The 20,061-nt window shown below is 38.1% G+C and overlaps 1 protein-coding gene across 6 annotated transcripts in view; it reads right to left on the bottom strand.

Annotated features, from left to right (window-relative positions):
* The window catches only part of USP34 (ubiquitin specific peptidase 34), a 288,223-nt gene that overhangs the window by 124,144 nt on the left and 144,018 nt on the right, over positions 1-20,061 (bottom strand). For 5 of the 6 annotated variants that reach the window (XM_028832452.2, XM_028832455.2, XM_028832453.2 and 2 more), the window contains 7 exons: positions 16,730-16,812; positions 10,416-10,570; positions 8,867-8,980; positions 5,700-5,799; positions 5,411-5,570; positions 2,279-2,405; positions 2,035-2,182 (listed from right to left, as the gene is read on the bottom strand). In XM_028832452.2, coding sequence (XP_028688285.1) covers positions 2,035-2,182; positions 2,279-2,405; positions 5,411-5,570; positions 5,700-5,799; positions 8,867-8,980; positions 10,416-10,570; positions 16,730-16,812 — 887 coding nt within the window. The remainder of the gene's footprint in view (positions 1-2,034; positions 2,183-2,278; positions 2,406-5,410; positions 5,571-5,699; positions 5,800-8,866; positions 8,981-10,415; positions 10,571-16,729; positions 16,813-20,061) is intronic. The other variant, XM_077959502.1, reaches the window with a different exon arrangement.

Here is a 20,061-nt window from a genome sequence, read left to right as displayed (position 1 = left end):
GCACCAAATTTGGAGGACAATTAGTAAGATCAGTATGACTTTGGAGAAACGCATTGAGGGTTATCATGACCAAGACCCCTGCTGCCACTGTACTATCTTCTCTATGTTACAAAAGAATGGACAATGAACCTGGTCCAGATTCTTATCTGTATGTGGACCGTCTTTACCAAGTGCTAGGGAGGTTCCTGCTCTCACCTCCATGTACTACTGCTTGAATCAGTAGAGGACATTCATTTCATCCTACAGAAGAAATTCTGCTTTGACCTACTCCTGAGAGTTACTGTAGATCATGAAGAGCTTAGAAAAAGAAAATACAAATTCTATGAAAACATTTCTGTTGGATATTCCAGTATTTTTATCAACATTATAGCAATAGGATATGTCTTAACTGTGCTGAGACATATACTTGAGAACTTTCCCACTGATATCCCCAAATTAGGCTATACATATCTGTAGGGAAGGTTTATAACTTGTCATCTTCTGCAATCCTGTATCTAATAGTAGCCATATGTCCCTTTTTCTTTATCCACTAGGTTTGTGGTTGCTAAACTGTTTCACAAAACTAAATAAAAACACATACATGGAGGTAAGGCTATAAACAACACTAAAAAAACAAATTCAAAAATCAAGACAGTGTTAAGGAGAAGTGGAAATTATGTTATTGGGTAGGGACACAACAGTAGCTTCTACTAACGTTCCAGTTCTTAACCTGGATGGTAGGTACATGGATTTTCACTTTATTATTTTCATACACTTTACACACACTACATTTCAACCTAATGAAAGTAGATACATTTGGATTCAGAAATTCCATAATGAGGTATTTATCCAACATACATGAAATAATGTAGAGACAAAGATATTCTCTGTCACATTGTTTGTAACAGCAAAATAATGAAAACAATCTAAATGTCCATTCGTAGAGAACAGGGAAAATGAAGCAAGTTATTACTATATAGTGAACTATGCAGATCTCAAAAAGAATGAAGTAACTTTCTACATGAACTAACATGAAGTGTTTTCTAAGATAATGATATGCCCTACAAGCAAACAGAACAGTAAAGATGGAATTCCACCATTTGTGTTTTACATATACGTGTGTGTGTGTGTGTGTGTGTGTATTCTTACGTTATATCTTGGTATCTCTGGAAAGAGATCAGAAACATACATTAGGAGAAATATATATATATATATATATTAGGCCTATGTGAAAAATTTCTTAAGATACTTTTGGTAGGCAAGGAGAGATGCACAGGTGGGACATGAAGGTGTGTTATTTTTATATACTCAGAAAAAATGAAAATGAAATATATGAAAAAAACTGTTGGGTTAAAGTGGATGAGTAGTATATGGAAATTTAAATTTACCAAAAATTCCCAAATTGCTTATGAAATAAATTTCAAGATTTTATGATCACATCAGAAGTCTAAAATAGAATTTTTTGAGAAACAAAAGAATTTTTTGCAAATAGCATCTGAAGCAACTCTCAACAGCTTATCTAAGAATGAATGGTACTAAAGGGAGGGGAGGGTAAGGGGAGCCATGAACATGGACGGTGAACCTTCAAAGTAAAACTTCAAAGTTGCTACTTTGGTTTGAATTTTTTTGTTCTCTCTGAAAACTCATATTGAACATTCGACTCCAATGCAACAGGTTTTAGAGGTGGGGCCTTTGGAGAGGCCATGAATGAATTAATGACATTATAAAAGGGTCTGATGGAGGGAGTCTGTTCCTTTTTCACCCTTTCACCCTCTGCCTGTGAGGAGGCAGCATTCAAGCTGCCACTTTGAAAGCAGAGAGGAGCGAGCCCTCACCAGATGCTGGTACCTTGATCTTGGACTTCCCAAATTCTGTTCTTTACCTAGTTTGTAGTATTGTCATAGCAACACAAGACAAACCAAGACAGTTGCTATATGATACAACCAAGAAAAGAAAAAAGAGAAGAGAGAAGAGAGAAAGAAAAAGAAAGAAAAAAAGAGAAAGAAAGAAAGAAAGAGAGAAAGAGAAAGAGAAAATTTGAATTGAAGGGCTTACCAGGAAACTCTCCTTTTCGGTTGCTTTGACCAAACTCCTGAAGCTGAGCTTGTTGGTTTATTTGTTCTTTCTGTAAATTTTCATACCAATGAGTTACTTCAGCCCTAAGATCTGCTACCTGGTCACTAGGATACATTTCAATAGTCATCTGAAATATGAGATGCAACCAATTTAAAAATACAAAAAGAACATATATTTGACCTGGGAAATGTTATCAACTTCGAAATTAAAACTATGTAAGTACCTTGTCAGGAAGTCCAGCTGGCTGGCATACAACCCTTAGCGGCAGAGACTGTTTGTCACTCAGTGCTTTCAAATGACTACTAATACCAGTGCCTTCAATTTGCCACTGTCTCAGATGATATGCAAACCTAAAACATGACAAAAACAACAAATAGAAAGGATACCATTTTATGCCATTTTAAACCATTTTAATGTTATGCAAGCTTTTATCATCTTACAGACTGGAAAAGTCCAAAAGAAGTTCTAAGTTCGTTCCAATTTATTCTACAGCAACAAATTTAAGTTCAGATTCATCACACTGAATCAAAGCTAAATGCATAACAACAACTAAGAGCTCCTAACAAAATAGTCACCAAGAGAAATTACTGAGGAAAAAAACAATCTCCTTAAGGCCAGTTTTTTTTTTGTATGTTTTTTTTTTAATAGAGAGAACAGAAATATTAGTAGGAGAGTCAGGGGGAATTTAAAAAAAAAAAAAAAAAAAAAAACTAATCCAGTAAATGAAATAGCAAGCTGTGATTCCTACATTCAGAAGGAAAAAACATATTAAGAAAAATTTTTCAGGGACAGAAACATTCTAGTAATATATACTAACCAGCCTAATAGAATTTGAGAGTCAATTCATGGCTGTTAAAATTATAAAGTGAATTACAAAGACTTGTATTTTAAAGGAAACAGGCACCCAGCATGATAATCACTAAACAATTTTCTAAGTAATTTTCAGACATACCTTTTTTTTTTTTTTTTTTTTTTAACTAAATTCAGGTACCTAATTTTTGTATTTTTAGTAGAGTTGGGTTTTCACCATATTGGCCAGACTAGTCTCGAACTCCTGACCTCAAGTTTTCCACCTGCCTTGGCCTCCCAAACTGCTAGGATTATAGATATGAGCCACTATGCCTGGCCAGAATAATTTTAGTTGTATCTAAAATGCTTTTATTTTATTTTCCTACTGCCTTCTTTTCTCGTCTGAGTAGGTTTTTCAGTGTTTTTTAGTCCTAACTCTTGCTTCTGTATCACTTTGATAAATTCAGGTACCTGAATTTAGTTAAAAAAAAAAAAAAAGTCTAAAACTAATCAGCAAATTCGGAATAGGATAAAAACTGAGGGAATGAATGAACTTGTCTAATTTCCACATGATCTGATGTATGAGCAAAAGAGTAATCTTAAAACAATGTTTCCTGCTACATATTGGAAGACCAGAGTTTCTCCACAGTGGCATTACTGACATTTTAGGCCCAATTAATAATTTGTTGTTATCAGAAGGCAGAGATGAATAGGGGTGAAGGAGGCTATATCTCATGCTCTCATATTCAACAGCATCTCACCAGATACCAACAACATGCTCCCTTGCTGTGATAATCAGAAGTGTCTCCAGGGATTATATACTACATTTTGGGAAACAAAAACATTTCTGGCTGGAACCACTATTTAAGATTATAACTTTATCTCTTTTTAAAAAGAAAACAATTTAAGACATTATTGTTTATTCCCTTAATATACAGAACACAAAAAACAATTCTTTTTTTCAATCTACAGATGTTAGTCAATCTTCAATTAATAATAGCACTAAGCACATCAAGAACAAAATTTTGCATGAAAAATACCTAGGTAAATTTAACTACTGCTTAGTTTTGTGACTGTTCAATTTTACCCATATCCTAGTTATTCTACTAGTAACAAAACATTTTTATATAAACTATTTAACATCAACATTAACTTTCAGCAAAAACATGAACAAATAAAAACATATCAAGAACATAATTTTTTTTTCACAACTGAGTTAGAAAAAAATCTGTACATCTGAGAAGGAATTTTTGGACTCAAATTCATTAAATTTACAAAACCACCACTGAACAATCAAAAAACGAGTAATTTTTAAAGACTTAAAGTAAGTACTTATTTTAGACACTGGTAATATTGTGAAAGGACTAAGGGTGTGAATCAACAGGACCTTATTGGTTTGTTGTCTGTAGATCCTATAGCATAGAAAAAATTCTGGAAGTATGGATATCATTAACAGTATCTCCACGAGGAAGACAGCAATTATAGCAGACTTTCATTTTCTACATCACAGTGTAATATCTTAATTTTATAATATGTATTAATTTGAATAAGATACACCACCACATTTGCTCTTTTTAACACTTTATCTTTTTAAGTGGTTAAAGTTATAAGGCAGTATAAAGTTTCTGTGCAAAAAAACGAGTTCCCTTCCACATTCATAAAAAACACAAGGAATTCTTTAAGCGGAATTTCCATGAATTGCAATCTTAATCAAAATAAAGAATTTCATAATGTCCAAATGTTTCAAATCATGGAAGCATGTTATTTATAGGGAATGTATAAAATATCTTTACTATGCAATATTTCTTGATACTTTAAAAATGTCAATAAATATCAATTGTATCACTTTTCAATATCAAACTAAGATCTGAAGTTGAAAAAAGTTACTAATTTTAACAATTTTTTTCAACACAGTTCTTAGTACTTTTACATTTGCTCATAATGATTTTTAACAAATAGAATTTCTTAAAACTATCTACTCACCTTTCATTTCAGTCGATATATTCATAAATATTAATTTGCTTTATTTCTGTATTACACAGGTTATGTCTAAATTAATTATACAGATATTCATTAACAGAATTTTTTGGTCATGTTTCCATGGTAAATGGAAATTCAAAATTAAAATACTGTCTCCTAGTCCAGGAAGAAAAAAAAAACAGCAAATGAAACATATGACTCAACTTGATTCAACTATGAGATTATTTGATGTTCTTGGTAAGAGTTTGAGAGAAACTTTTTTTTAGTAGTGGTGTTCTGCCTTTTTAATCAAAGTCAATACTTTCTTAGAGATGGAATTCTAACGATTCTTATTCATGCATATCTGCTCAAACTCTAATTATTATTAAAGCTCTGCAATATTTATCAGGAACCCGTATTGCCTATTCCAAGGCAACATGGTATATACTCTTAATAAAAATTACTTCTATTACTGACCCTTCATTTTGGTAAATTATGCTTTCTACCTGACCCCAACAAAAACTTTAGATTCACTTTAAGAATATTTCTGGATATGTCAGGAATAAAAATGAAATTCATTCTAACAGTGTGATATTTAAAAAATTACCTTCTCCTAAACGCTTCCAGATGTGTCTTCAGCATAAGGAGTCCTCTTTCTATAACCATAAGACTTGAGTGTGATTCCTGCTCAAGACTGCTAGAAGCTATCATAAGACTCTCCATGCACTTACTAATAAATTCTTGCTCCTTCTCCAAACCCGTTTTACCTGAAAGACAATGTTTAGACACATATATTAGCCTTACATTCTTGTTTAGCTGTCTCAAAGAAAAATTTTAGCTTAACGAAACACTCTCAAAAAAAAATTACCTATTAGACAATATTTCAAATCACTTACCATTAATATAATAGGAGTTAATATACTGGATAGCTGCTCGACTGACATCACCAGATTGTGCTCTTAAAGCAATGCCCCAAAATTGGTCCATACCACACAGCTAAGAAAGAAAAATATGATACCTCTAAATTTTGTCTGTCAAACTATGTAACTCATCGTAAGACTGAAGTATCAAAAGTAAAAATCATAGGCAACTCCTATTATTCAGCTATTAAATAACAAAAATAAATGATTTAAGAATTTCCTCAATTGATGAAATACACCTGTACTAATTCTAAAAACTATTTACACAGCAGCTAACAATATATACATAATATTTAACTCACAAGTTGTGACTACATAGTAGGAAAATTCTAGTCCTGAAAAACATACCACAAAGGAATAAAAAACAAATACAATAATGAGCACAATGCTTCAATGAATCCATCCAACTTACACTGATAAAACCATTGCCTTCTGGTATTCACAGAATATTAACAAGATATGCTAACTCAAGTTCTCACTCTTTTTTTTTTTTTTTTTTTTTTTTTTTTTGAGAACAGGGTCTCACTCACTTGCCCAGACTGGAGTGCAGTGGCACAATCTTGGCTCACTACAACGTCTGCCTCCCAGGATTCCAGGGATTCTCATGCCTTAGCCTCCCAAGTAGCTGGGATTACAGGCATGCGCCACAACGTCTGGCTAATTTTTCTGTATTTTAGTAGAGACAGGGTTTCACCATGTTGGCCAGGCTGGTCTCGAACTCCCTACCTCAGCTGATTCACTCGCCTAGGTCTCCCAAAAAGGTGGAATTACAGGCGTGGGGCCACTGCGTCCAGCCTCACTCAAATTTATGATGTTAACCATGAGATGACCAAAAAAAAAAAAAAAAAAAAAAAAAGGTTTCACTAAAAACTGCAGAAAAAGTAGGGAGTGGAACTTTCAAAAGTTGGGCAAAGATGTCCTTCTATGTTGGCAGCTGAACAACTTTAGTGTTAATGTCACCTTCTTTAAAAAGGTAGTATTATTTCATAATAGAGCATGACTACTTCTTAGGTAAATCAAATATGTTTAGTTGTCTGAAATTACCAAATTGAAAATCATCATAGTGGGCCGGGCACAGTGGCTCACGCCTCTAATCCCAGCACTTTGGGAGGCTGAGGCAGGCGGATTGCCTGAGCCTGGAGTTTGAGCCTGGCCAGCACAGTGAAACCCCGTCTCTACTTTAAAAAAAAAAAAAGCCAGGCGTGGAGGCATGTTCCTGTCATCCCAGCTACTCTGGAGGTTGAGGCAGGAGAATTGATTGCACCTGGGAGGCAGAGGTTGCAGTGAGCTGAGATTGTGCCACTGGACTCCAGCCTGGATGACAGAGCAAGACTCCATCTCCAAAAAAAAAAAAAAAAAGTTATCAAAGTGATACAGAAGCAAGAGTGAGGACTAAAAAACACTGAAAAACCTACTCAGACGAGAAAAGAAGGCAGTAGGAAAATAAAATAAAAGCATTTTAGATACAACTAAAATTATTCTGGCCAGGCATAGTGGCTCATATCTATAATCCTAGCAGTTTGGGAGGCCAAGGCAGGTGGAAAACTTGAGGTCAGGAGTTCGAGACTAGTCTGGCCAATATGGTGAAAACCCAACTCTACTAAAAATACAAAAATTAGGCCGGGTGCGGTGGCTCAAGCCTGTAATCCCAGCACTTTGGGAGGCCGAGGTGGGCAGATCATGAGGTCAGGAGATCGAGACCATCCTGGCTAACCCGGTGAAACCCCGTCTCTACTAAAAAAATACAAAAAACTAGCCAGGTGTGGTGGCGGGCGCCTGTAGGTCCAGCTACTCAGGAGGCTGAGGCAGGAGAATGGCGTGAACCCAAAAGGCAGAGCTTGCAGTGAGCCGAGATTGTCCCACTGCACTCCAACCTGGGTGACATAGCAAGACTCCGTCTCAAAAAAAAAAAAAAAAAAAAAATACAAAAATTAGCTGGGCGTGGTGGCACACACCTGTTGTCCCAACTACTCAGGAGGCTGAGACAGGAGAATGGCATGAACCCGGGAGGCGGAGCCTACAGTGAGCCGAGACTGTGGCACTGTACTCCAACCTGGGTGACAGAGCAAGACGCCGTCTCAAAAAAACTAATCATAATGGCCTGGTGCAGTGGCTCATGCCTGTAATCCCAGCACTTCGGGAGGCCAAGGTGGGTGGGATCACCTGAGGTCAGGAGTTCGAAACCAGCCCCGTCTATACTAAAAATACAAAAATTAGCCAGGCATGGTGGCACACCCCTGTATTCCCAGCTACTACAGGAAACTGGGGCAAGATAATTGCTAGAACCCAGGAGGTGGAGGTTGCAGTGAGCTGAGATCACACCACTGCACTCCTGCCTAGGTGACAGAGCCAGACTCCATCTCAAAAAATACAAACAATAAAAATTTTTTTTAATTTATTCTTTTTCCTTTCTTAAAAAATTTCCCCAAATTTGCTAAGAGATAAAATTATTCTTATTTTTGTTTTTTCAGATAGAGTCTTGCTCTGTTGCCCAGGCTGAACCAAATGGCATAAAAATCGTATTTGAGACAAATCAATCTTTTATTTGAAGTAAAATATTTGGCTGTATTATCTAGGAATGTCTAGGAGAATCAAAGAATACTCACATGACCACTTTATAAATCAAGAAACATGTAACAGGTTTTCATTAAGCACACCCAATGTTATCTTTGGTACTGAAAAATAAATTTGCTTTATAAAACTTTTGAAACCAGAGAACAGAATTAGGCTGAGCATGTTGGCTCATGCCTGTAATTCCAGCACTTTGGGAGGCCAAGGCAGGCAGATCACTTAAGGTCAGGAGTGCGAGACTAGCCTGAGTAACATAGTAAAACCCCGCCTCTACCAAAAACACAAAAATTAGCGAGGCATGGTGGCAAGTGTCTGTAATCCCAGCTACTTGGGGGGCTGAGGCTGGAGAATCGCTTGAATCTGGGAGGTGGAGGCTGCAGTGAGCTTAAATCGCACCACTGCACTCTAGCCTGGGCGACAGAGCTAGACTCCATTTCAAAACAAACCAACCAACCCAATTGCATTGCACAAGTAGTAAATTCTATGCTTTGTAGAAAAACAATTTGGTAACCAAATTTGATAATATAATTTGAGGAATAAAGTTGCCTAATAAAGTAAGTCTAAATCCTTACCTCAGAATTTGAACCACCATCGTAGGCACTGGTAGCCAATCGAGCCAAGTTACAGAGATGCTGAAACAGGTTTAAGCCAGTCATGCTAATTGTTTCAGGTTTTAGCTGGGGCATCTTCGGGAGGGTAGGGGAAAACACAAAGCTAATTTAGTGTGATAATTCACAGATTTTCTTAAATTTAAATAAACGTTACTGAAAACACTGTGGAAGGAAACAGATCAGCTTGAATTTTTAGCGATAATTTAAAAAAATAAAAATATATAATAATTTGGCTGGACACGGCGGCTCAGTAATTTGGGAAGCCAAGGCAGGCAGACAGCTTGAGCTCAGAAGTTTGAGACCAGCCTGGGGAACACGGCGAAACCTCATCTCTATGAAAAATACAAAAATCAGCCAGGCATGGTGGTATGTGGCTGCAGTCCCAACTACTCAGGAGGCTGTAGTGGGAGAGTTGCTTGAGCCCGGGAGGTCAAGGCTACAGTGAGACGTGATCGCACTACTGCACTCCAGTCTTAGAGACAGAGCAAGCCTATCTCAAAAAAAAAAATGAAACGAAAAATGAAAATACATATGTATGTGATTTAATGAACATTTTATTCAGGTAATAACTGAAACCTGTCTGATACAGGTTTCAATTCTGAAGATGTGCATAGACCCAAATCAGAGGACATAAATAAAAACATCTACCATGCATTGTGTATCTATATCATACAAACTTACGGGAGGTACAGCTACAAGTACAGTTTTTGTTAAAGTCAGCAGTTGAAATTTAAGATGGCAAAAGTTATATTTGTAGCTCTGTCTTGGGTCTGTTAAGTGATTTAGTTTATACACACTAAAACTCATTCATATATATACTCAGTTCTAACACAGAGATAATGTCACACTTTGCGGACAGCCTTCATAATCTCAAAAATAAGCATAAAAAAGTCTTTGCATTATTTTCACTGAGTTTCAAAATTCAATTGGGAATAGCTCATTCAGAATAATGTCACCTGAAGTAACTGTGGCATGTGGTAAAGAAGAACAAAAATTGGAACATCTTTACGATAATGACAGCACTTCCTAATATGCCTTCCCAGAATCTACACATACTGGAGAATGGCTTATCTTTGCCCAAAAGACTGACTGCAATGCAGTCAGTCATTTAAATAAGAAAGAGTCACAGAAAACAGCTCTCACACTTGTGGGTGTGGACACCACCCCTGAAAATTGGACTACAATATTACTGATGATTTTAAAAATCAAACACTAAGAAAAATCCTCCACATTTCTAATTAGTGCTGCCTTCAAAAGTTATTCTGATTGTTAGTTTAATTATCGTAGCTAATAGAATATTTTTATAAATATAAACAATTAATTTAGATGTACACAGTATAAAACCAAAATCTGAGCACAATCTGACCAAAAATTATACTAGGACTACTAAAAATCATTACATTTGGCTACTTAAAAAAACTGTCAAAAAAAAGCATTACAGAATTCGTATTTCAAGAGATGAAAAAGGGAACATGGAAAAATAGTGACAAACTGTGAGAAATGTAATTACCTTCTCCAGGAAAAGATGTTTGTAGGTTTCCATACCCATAGCATGTTGATCTTTACTTCGAACTTGATTTAAAAACCAATGGAGTGCATCATCATAACATTCAGAATCCTCTACCAAACAATGCCATAAGATGTCAACTTGCTCTAAACTTAACCCTAGATAAAAATTATAAATTTTATACTTTATTAACTACACATAAAAAAATTATACTTCTTTTAGGCATGTGTACATATAGTAAGTCCTCACTTAACATGGATAGGTTCTTGGAAATTGCAATTTTAATTGAAATGATGCATAATGAAGGCCGGGCGCGGTGGCTCAAGCCTGTAATCCCAGCACTTTGGGAGGCCGAGACAGGCGGATCACGAGGTCAGGAGATCGAGACCATCCTGGCTAATACGGTGAAACCCCGTCTCTACTAAAAATACAAAAAACTAGCCGGGCGAGGTAGCGGGCGCCTGTGGTCCCAGCTACTCGGGAGGCTGAGGCAGGAGAATGGCGGGAACCCGGGAGGCGGAGCTTGCAGTGAGCTGAGATCCGGCCACTGCACTCCAGCCCGGGCGACAGAGCCAGACTCCATTTCAAAAAAAAAAAAAAAAAAAAAGAAAGAAATGATGCATAATGAAACGAATTTTACCATATGTTAATTGATATGAAGAAGAGTTATGTTCCTACAGCATATTTATGATTTAAAAAAAAAAAAATCACAGCAGCCAGGTGTAGTGGCTTACGTCTGTAATCCTAGCATTTCGGGAGGCCAAGGGAGGTGGATTGCCCGAGCTCGGGAGATCGAGACCAGCCTCGCCAACACGGTGAAACGCCGCCTCTACAAAAATACAAAAAATTAGCTGGGCATGGTGGCATACATCTGTAATCCCCATTACTCAGGAGGCTGAGACAGGAGAATTGCCTGAACCTGGGAGGTGGAGATTGTGGTGAGCTGAGATCGCGCCACTGCACTCCAGCCTGGGCAACAGAGCAAGACTCCACCTCAAAAAATAACAAAAAAAACAAAAACAAAAAATCGCTAAACTTCCTTATTTAAAAGTTAACATTCTGAATATTAAACACTGGAATAAGTGTGAGCTATATATACATTTAAGAAAGATTAATACAAACCACTCAGATAGTTAGTTACCCAATTTTTGGCAAATCAGTGGTGGTGGTAAATAAAATCAAGGACTAAATGGTTACAAATTAAACACTATAAGGAACACTTCCTACCACCAGGCAGTTCAAACACAAACAGTAACAAATTTAGTGGGCTCGCTTTTGTACCACATCATTTATGACTATGCATTTGTATGAATATCATAGAGCTTACAAATTTCTATGTTACAATTTGTATTCATTCATTTGCTCGTTTTCCAACTCGCTTATTCCAGAGCTCAGGGCTGTCGCTGGCCAAATCGTATCCCAGCATCTTAGGGACTAGCATCTCAAGGACAAAGCACTAACTAACCTTGACCAGGACGCCATTCCATTGCAGACTGCACTCATACACATGCCCACACTCATTCAGATTGAGATCATTTAGACGTGCCAATGAATCTACAGTGCATGTCTTTGGGATGTGGGAGGAAACCAGGGTACCCAGAGAAAATCCACGCCGACATGGGGAGAATGTGCAAATTCTGCACAGGCAGTGGCCCTGGCCGGGAATCAGTTTTTTTCCTCAATAATGTTAAAACATTCTTTGACAACCTCCTGTAGTTTATTTATATAGAAGTGTATAAAATATTTATTATCTCATCCAGGCGCAGTGGTTTACACATGTAATCCCAGTACTTTGGGAAGCCGAGGTGGGAGAATCACTTGTGGCCATGAGTTTGAGACCAGCCTGGGCAATATAGGAAGACCCTGTCTTTACAAAAAATTAAAAAACAAAAATTTGTAGGCCGGGCGTGGGGGCTCACGCCTGTAATCCCAGCCCTTTGGGAAGATGAGGTGGGTGGATCACCTGAGGTCAGCAGTTCAGGACCAGTCTAGCCAATATGGTGAAATCCCGTCTCTACTAAAAATACAAAAATTAGCCAGGTGTAGTAGTGGGTGCCTGTAATCCCAGCTACTTGGGAATACGAGGCACGAGAATTGCTGGAACCCGGGAGGCGGAGGTTGCAGTGAGCCGAGGCCTCGCCACTGTACTCCAGACTGGGCAAAAAGAGCAAGACTCCACGTCAAAAATAAACAAAAAAGTAGCTGGGCAGGGTGACACGCACCTTTAGTCCTAGCTACTCGGGAGGCTGAGGTGGGAAGACTCCTCGAGCCCAGGAGTTAAAGGCTGCAGTGAACTATGACCATGCCACTGCACTTCAGCCTGGATGACACAGCGAGACTGTCTAAAAAAAACAAACAAAAAACAGCTGGGTGCGGTGGCTCACGCCTGTAATCCTAGCACCTTGGGAGGCTGAGGTGGGCAGATCACACGGTCAGGAGATCAAGACCACCTGGCCAACATGGTGAAACTTCGTCTTTATTAAAAATACAAAAATTAGCTAGGTGTGGTGGCACACACCCCTGTAGTCCCAGCTGCTCGGGAGGCTGAGGCAAGAGAACTGCTTGAACCCAGGAGGCGGAAGTTGCAATGAGCTGAGATTGTGCCACTGCTCTCCAGCTTGGTGACAGAGTGAGACTCCATCTCAAAAAAATAAATAAATAAATCTCAATAACTATTTCTTATGTCATCCCATTTGTAAAATTTAAAATCATATTTATACAACATTTTGGTCCTAAATGAACGTACCAGAAACACCAATATAGCCAGAAACACAAAGGAGGTATCGTAGAGCCTTTTACAACTATTTAATACGAATTTTCACATAATTTATGTTTTTAAAATGTACTTTAAGATAACCCATATGTAAATCACCTAAAAATACACAACTTATGAAGTATTCTCAAAGAATTCATTTAGGAAGAAAATTCATCTCCCTAAAATAGGAGCATATCTGTATACTAGTAATAATGACTGGGGGAGGTAATCCTAAAAATTCAGGAGTCAGTGGTAAGGTTTGAGTATTATAAATAGAGCATATACCATGTTCAAAGGTCACTCTCTATATAGGAGATAATATTATTTTTGTAAAATATGAAAAAAGGAGGCCGGGCGCAGTGGCTCATGCCTGTAATCCCAGCACTTTGGGAGGCTAAGTTGGGCGGATCACCTGAGGTCAGGAGTTCAAGACCAGACTGACAAACATGGAGAAACCCCGTCTCTACTAAAAATACAAAAAATTAGCCAGGCATGGTGGCACATGCCTGTAATACCAGTTACTCAGGAGGCTGAGGCAGGAGAACCACTTCAACACAGGAGGTGGAGGTTGTGGTGAGTCAAGATCGCTCCAGCCTGGGCGACAAGAGCGAGACTTCATCTCAAAACAAAACAAAACAAAACAAAGAAAAAAGGACCCTTATGATGAACAAAGCAAAAGGAAAGTGCGTAAAACAGACAACAGCAACCTATCAGAGGACATAATCAGCTAGGGAGTCAGACTAATGAGAAAAAATTTGTATTGTACTTTGACCCAAGTATTAAAGGATTCCCGAATGTGGTAGAAGACAGATGAATTATTCAGAACAAAAGGGAAGGCATTATAGGCAATCACAAGTATGAATATGAAAAAAATTAGACAGTCCAAAAGGTTAGAACAAAAGCATTCCAGGGATTTCTGAAGTACATTTTAAGAGGTTCCAAACCCTGGGGTGGTGCCCTAGAACCAGAAGGGACATGATGGTATGGTACCATTAAAAGAAATTTCTTTTTCTTGGGAAAAGTAGGTGAAATGACAAAATAAAGAAAAATTCCCCAGACATATTCACCCTAGGAGCAGTATCAGTCTAAAGAGTTTTATCAGAAAAAAAGTTATCCTGTTTCTCACTGAAACAGTTAATGTGTACATTATTTGTTTTGAGAACTTATGCCCATAGGAGCAAATATAAATAAACCCCAAACAACTCTAGTATATATCAGAACTTAAACACGTTAAGTAATTAAGGAGAACAAGATCAAGAGTATCCAGGTTAATTATAGTCAACTAAATAATAAAACAGAAGTATATCCATAATTGGCTGAATCACCAGTCCACATTCAACATGCAACTTATACACTTTCATTATTGTTTTTTTTTTAAGACTATAGTTATTGTCATATTGAAAATCAGTATTAAAATATTGGATGTAATTACATGTAACTTTGGAGTAACTTCGTTATGGATAACAGGAACTGTGCCAGTAAGAGAAGTACAACCAGCCATGCACAGTGGTCTGAGGCCTGTAACCCTAGCACTTTGGGAAGTTAAGGCAGCCAGAGTATCGCTTGAGCCCAGGAGTTTCAGACCAGGCTGGGCAACATAATGAGACTCTGTACAAACAATTTAAAAATTAGCCAGGTATGGTGATATGCACTTGTGGTCCCAGCTACTCTGGAGATTGATATGGGAAGATCACTTTGAGGGCAGGTGAAGTGGGCAGGAGAAGAGCCATGATGTGGGAGAAGTGAAGTTTTAGATTTGATACTATCTGGACAGTAGCTAGTGTCTGTTGGAAATTCACAGAGAATCTATACTGTGTATAATAAATATGAAACTTAAATGTTCATAGTATCTATGTTGACTATATGTGTTTTAGTTTGACTTCTCCCTACAGATTGGTTTTGCCGTATTTTAGTTTACTTATTTCTTGAATTTTATCAGTCATAATGGGTCAATAAATGACCTAGTAACACAAAAGAGAAATTTCCTACCAAAATCAGGTAGCTTATTTTTGAAATCCGTTATCACAGTGTTGGTGGCATTCATTATAAATAGTTTGAACAAAAAAAAGAAATAAGAGACTTAAATAATAAGATAAATACAGTATATCTCAAGCATAGGTACAGCCTTGAAAAAAGTCATGACAACTGCTAGCAAGACACCCATCAGGCTGACAATATAGTAATCACAGTTAAAGAGACAATATCCTTCTAAAAAAATAAGGCTTGATACTGACACACAGAAAAAGAAGGATGTAGAGTAAAAGATGACAGTCAGTATATGAAGGAAAAACGAGCTTTGGCTAACAGAAATCAAGCTCGTTTGCAACCACATGGATTTGGATATGGTGAACAGACCAAGCTCTACTTTAAAAAAATTAACTGTTGGGGGAGGGGGGAGGGATAGCATTAGGAGATATACATAATGTAAATGACGAGTTAATGGGTGCAGCACACCAACATGGCACACGTATACATATGTAACAAACCTGCACGTTGTGCACATGTACCCTACAACTTGAATAAAAAAAAAAATTAACTGTTAACGAAACTCAGTTTAAAGTGAAACTAAATAAAACTGGGGCCTCCAAGTGTCTCTATCACCCATCAAGCCAAGTAATTTTCAAAAGAATAGCCCCAATAATAATGCATAATTAATACCTATCTCCAACCAAAGGGAAAGCAAGATTCTATAAGCAAAAATAATAAAAGATGCAGTCAGCCCGGTGCAGTGACTCATGCTGGTAATCTCAGCACTTTGGGAGGCCAAGGCAGGAGGACTGTTTGGGCCCATGAGTTTGAGACCAGCCTGGGCAACACAGTGAAACCCTATCTCTATGCAAATTAAAAAAAAATTAGCTGGCTATGGTGGTGCATAGTCCCAGTTACTCAGGAGGCTAAGGTGGGATGACTGCTTGAGCCGGGGAGGTCAACAGCTGCAATGAGCTGTAATCGCACCACTGTACTCCAGCCTGGGAGACAGTATGAGATCCTGTCTCAAAAAAGAAAAAAGAAAAGGTCTTATAGAACTAAAAAATTTTTTAAATTTATTTAAAATGCAAACAATCTCAATTATTTGAATAAATTATCTGAATGTTGGTATAATTTATAAATGTATTAAGAATAATCTGCAGCAGCCATAAAAACAAATGAAATTGTGTCCTTTGCAGCAACATAAATGGAACTGGAGGCCATTATTCTAAGTGAACTAACTCAGCAACAGAAAACCAAGTACCGTACATTCTTGCTTGTAAGCAGGAGCTAAACAATGAGTACACATGGACATATAAATGAAACTACTAGACACCAGGGTCTCCAAATGGGGATATGGCAGGAGCAGGACAAGGGTTGAAAAATAATCTATGGGGTACAGTGTTCACTATTTGAGTAATGGGTACACAAGAAGCCCAATCCCCACCAGTATGCAATATACCCCTGTAACAAACATACATGTACCCACTTACTCTAAAATTAAATTAAAAAAAAAATCACTGCAGAAATCCAAAGAGCGAGTAAATTCAATAGTCAAAACAGATTTGAAAAAAGTACTGATTTAAAAACTTACTGAAATGATCAGGTGATCCCAGAGTTGAAAATACACAAGTCAAGAATTGAAGTCGAACTTGAACTTCAGCACTATGGCTGTACCTATAATTTAAAAGTCATTAAAATAATTAAACACCCTATTTCTTAATTACTTCTAAAACTTTAGTGGTCCTATGCATAACTTATACCAAAAATTGTTTTAATAATCTGTAATTAATTATTTTAACTATGTATCTTTGGTTACACAAAAAAGTTCATAAAGACAAAACAAAACACAAATTTGAACTAATAAATTATACAAATCTTGAAACTATAACAGTTTATTTTCAAATTATGTAAGAAAGCACACAAAAATTCAACTAGTGAAGCAGAGGAAGTATGTCATTTTAAAAGTATGCAATACACACATAAATTAGAATAGGCAACAAGTAAAGAACACCATCTCTATCTAAAAAGTACATGCTTCATATCATGGTCCCTATAGTGATAATATATTCTGTACCCAAGAAACACTAATAAAATAATATTTCCATAAATCTAGTTCATGAAAAATAGAGCTGACACAAACTTGGCATTTTTGAATGTTATTTCAAATCTAAATAATTATAATTCACATGCATAAAATTTGATGCTTAATAAAAAAGTTGCTTTTGAAACTTTTAAAGAAGCGACTTTTAGTGAAGTAGGGTAGGAGATGAGTCTGACTAGATAAATGAGAGACTGTGGTCAGCCCTAATGTCAGAAAGTAGAGATGGAGGCCGGGCGCGGTGGCTCAAGCCTGTAATCCCAGCACTTTGGGAGGCCAAGACGGGCGGATCACGAGGTCAGGAGATCGAGACCATCCTGGCTGACACAGTGAAACCCCGTCTCTACTAAAAAATACAAAAAAAACTAGCCGGGCGAGGTGGCGGGCGCCTGTAGTCCCAGCTACTCGGGAGGCTGAGGCAGGAGAATGGCGTGAACCTGGGAGGCGGAGCTTGCAGTGAGCCAAGATCACGCCACTGCACTCCAGCCTGGGCGGCAGAGCGAGACTCTGTCTCAAAAAAAAAAAAAAAAGAAAGTAGAGATGGAAAAGGAAGTCAAGGAAGAGTGTTGGAGAGTTGGGGGTGAGGGGACCATGTTTGGGGTGGAGGTAATCATCAGGTTTGCTTTTTTAAAACTGTGTGTGTGTGTGTATGTGTTGGCGGAGTCGGGGGCAGAATCTCACTCTGTTGACTAAGCTGGAGTGCAGTGGCAGAATCGCCACTCACTGCAACCTCTGCCTTCCAGGTTCAAGTGATTCTCGTGCCTTAGCCTCCGGAGTAGCTGGGATTACAGGCGTGCGCCACCACACCCAGCTAATTTTTGTTATTTTTATTATAGTAGAGACGGGGTTTCACCATGTTGGCCAGGCTGTCTCAAACTCCTGACCTCAAGTGATCTGCCTGCCTTGGCCTCCCAAAGTGCTGGGATTACAACAGGTGTCAGCATGCCTGGCCCAGTTTTGCATTTTAAAAGGATTCCTCTCCTTTAGCAACCCCAGTGAACTGCATATTTAACTGTGTCTATAATCACATTCTAGTCCAAGTACTTGAGCACTCAATGAAACTTAAGTCAATAACAAGCTATTATCTCTGTTTTACAGATCAAAAGGCAGATTGTGGATCGACTGCGCAAACTGCTTTGCCAACATGCAACAGTGGCTGGTCTATGCTCTGATCTATAACCTAGCATGGAGAGGGTCAAAGGGCTTTTTTTTTTTTGGAAATGGAGTCTCACACTTGCCCAGGTTGGAGTGCAGTGGCGTGATCTCGGCTCGCTGCAACCTCCGCCTCCTGGGTTCAAGCAATTCTCCTGCCTCAGTCTTCAGAGGAGCTGGAATTACAGGTGCCTGGCTAATTTTTTTGTATCTTTAGTAGAAATATGGTGTCACCATGTTGGCCAGGCTGGTCTCGAACTCCTGACCTCAGGTGACCTGCCCACCTTGGCCTCCCAAAGTGCTGGGATTACAGGCATGAGCCACTGTGCACAGCCTGGGCATCTTAATTCGATGTTCTGTAATCCCCAAGTAAGAACAAAATTTTAACAGCATCCCAAAATTAGCTTCCCAAAATTGCACTAAATTCATTATCGAAGTTTTAAAGCTTAAGTTTTCTGAAGATTGAGTTCACTGGACGTGCCTTTGCTGCTCTTTAGGGTCTCTTATTAACGCTGGCAAAGATAAGATTAACTTTTTCATTAATGCTGCACTGACCTTTGTGAAGGTGAAAATACATATGATGAGATGTAGGGGAGAGGAAATCTGATAAGCACCTCTCAGACTACAAGGCAACCCAGATAACATTCAAGAACAGCTAGCTCTTAAAGGCTTCAAGGCTTTTTAAGTTAAAGAACAAGAGATTTTGTAGCAGAGGCCTTGAGTACAAATTCAAAAATGAGTTGTATGACCCATCAGTTCTGCAGTTTTATGTTACTATATTCCTCTTGCCTTGTCTAGGGGACACCAATCAAACGTAAAGGGAGAATAAAGCCTAACCCTTTACTAAGTGCCTTTACATGTGAAATAATTCTCCCCCTATACTTGCATCTCGGAATAAGGGACTCATAACCCTGAAGGCATGGGTCTAGTCCCTTTGTACTCCCATAGTATAGCCCCTGACGCTGCACTTCAAAGACCCTGCTCCCTCAGGTTCCTATGGGCTGTTGAAACCACCAGTGAGAAAAATTTCTTGGGATATCAGACAAAGATGGTACCAATATTGACAAATTCTGACGGGCTTGTCCACGGCTTCTGACATCACAAGAAATACAGGACAAAAATAGTCTCCCCAAAGATATGAAACTTTAGTAACAGATTACTGCCTTAAAAGAAAATCTTTGTAGCCTCTGCAGACAAGATTTTCTCTAGAGGCCCCTGGATTCAAGAAACACATTAATGTGTCCTTTTACGAATATACTACTGGCGCGGTGGCTCATGCCTGTAATCCTAGCACTTTGGGAGGCAGAGGCAGATGGATCGCCTGAGGTCAAGAGTTCGAGACCAGCATGGCCAACATGGTGAAACCTTTTCTACTAAAAACACAAAAATTAGCCAGGTGCAGTGACAGGCACCTGTAATCCCAGCTACTCGGGAGGCTGAGGGAGGAGAATCACTTGAAAGGAGGTGGAGGTTGCAGTGAGCTGAGATCGATCACACCATTGCGCTCCAGTCTGGACAAAAGAGCAAAAACTCCATCAAAAAATAAAATAAAATAAAAATATAAAAGCAAAAAACAAAAATTACAAAATAAAAAAATAAAAATATTATCTTTCATGCTACAAGAATCTTTTTCCCCCCTGAAAAGTGAAACATTTCAGAACTTTCCAATTTTA

Source organism: Macaca mulatta, chromosome 13 (assembly GCF_049350105.2).
Source record: "Macaca mulatta isolate MMU2019108-1 chromosome 13, T2T-MMU8v2.0, whole genome shotgun sequence".
Taxonomy (NCBI): Eukaryota; Metazoa; Chordata; class Mammalia; order Primates; family Cercopithecidae; genus Macaca; species Macaca mulatta.
The sequence above is the reverse complement of the archived record's forward strand: the minus strand, read 5'-3'. Positions and strand labels throughout refer to the sequence as shown.